This window comes from Corvus brachyrhynchos, unplaced genomic scaffold (genome assembly GCF_000691975.1).
Source record: "Corvus brachyrhynchos isolate BGI_N302 unplaced genomic scaffold, ASM69197v1 scaffold624, whole genome shotgun sequence".
In the NCBI taxonomy this organism is placed as follows: domain Eukaryota; kingdom Metazoa; phylum Chordata; class Aves; order Passeriformes; family Corvidae; genus Corvus; species Corvus brachyrhynchos.
Window position 1 is genome coordinate 27234 of NW_008237889.1, and position 257 is coordinate 27490.

At 69.6% G+C, this 257-nt stretch overlaps 1 protein-coding gene across 1 annotated transcript in view; it reads right to left on the minus strand.

Moving 5' to 3' along the window:
• The window catches only part of TNKS1BP1 (tankyrase 1 binding protein 1), a 5467-nt gene that overhangs the window by 4837 nt on the left and 373 nt on the right, over positions 1 to 257 (minus strand). The window contains exon 2 of the mRNA XM_017732753.1: positions 101 to 249. Coding sequence (XP_017588242.1) covers positions 101 to 249 — 149 coding nt within the window. The remainder of the gene's footprint in view (positions 1 to 100; positions 250 to 257) is intronic.

The following is a 257-nucleotide window of genomic DNA, read 5'->3' on the forward strand; positions in this document are numbered from 1 at the left end:
GGACTCGGGTTCAGCTGGCTCCTGGCCAGGCTCTGTCACGTGAAGCGGGGAGTGGGACACGGGAGCATCCTGCTCTGCCTCCCCTTCCTCCTCCTCCTCCTCCTCCTCCTCCTCCTCCTGTGCCGAGCCCTCAGCCTCTCGCTGGGCCACGGGACCCCCTGGGCACGGAGCCCCCTCCGCCTCCTGGCTGTCAGATCCTTCAGACCTGCTGACCTTCGGAGGGCCGCGGGCTGTAGCCTCTCCCTCCGACTCCCCCC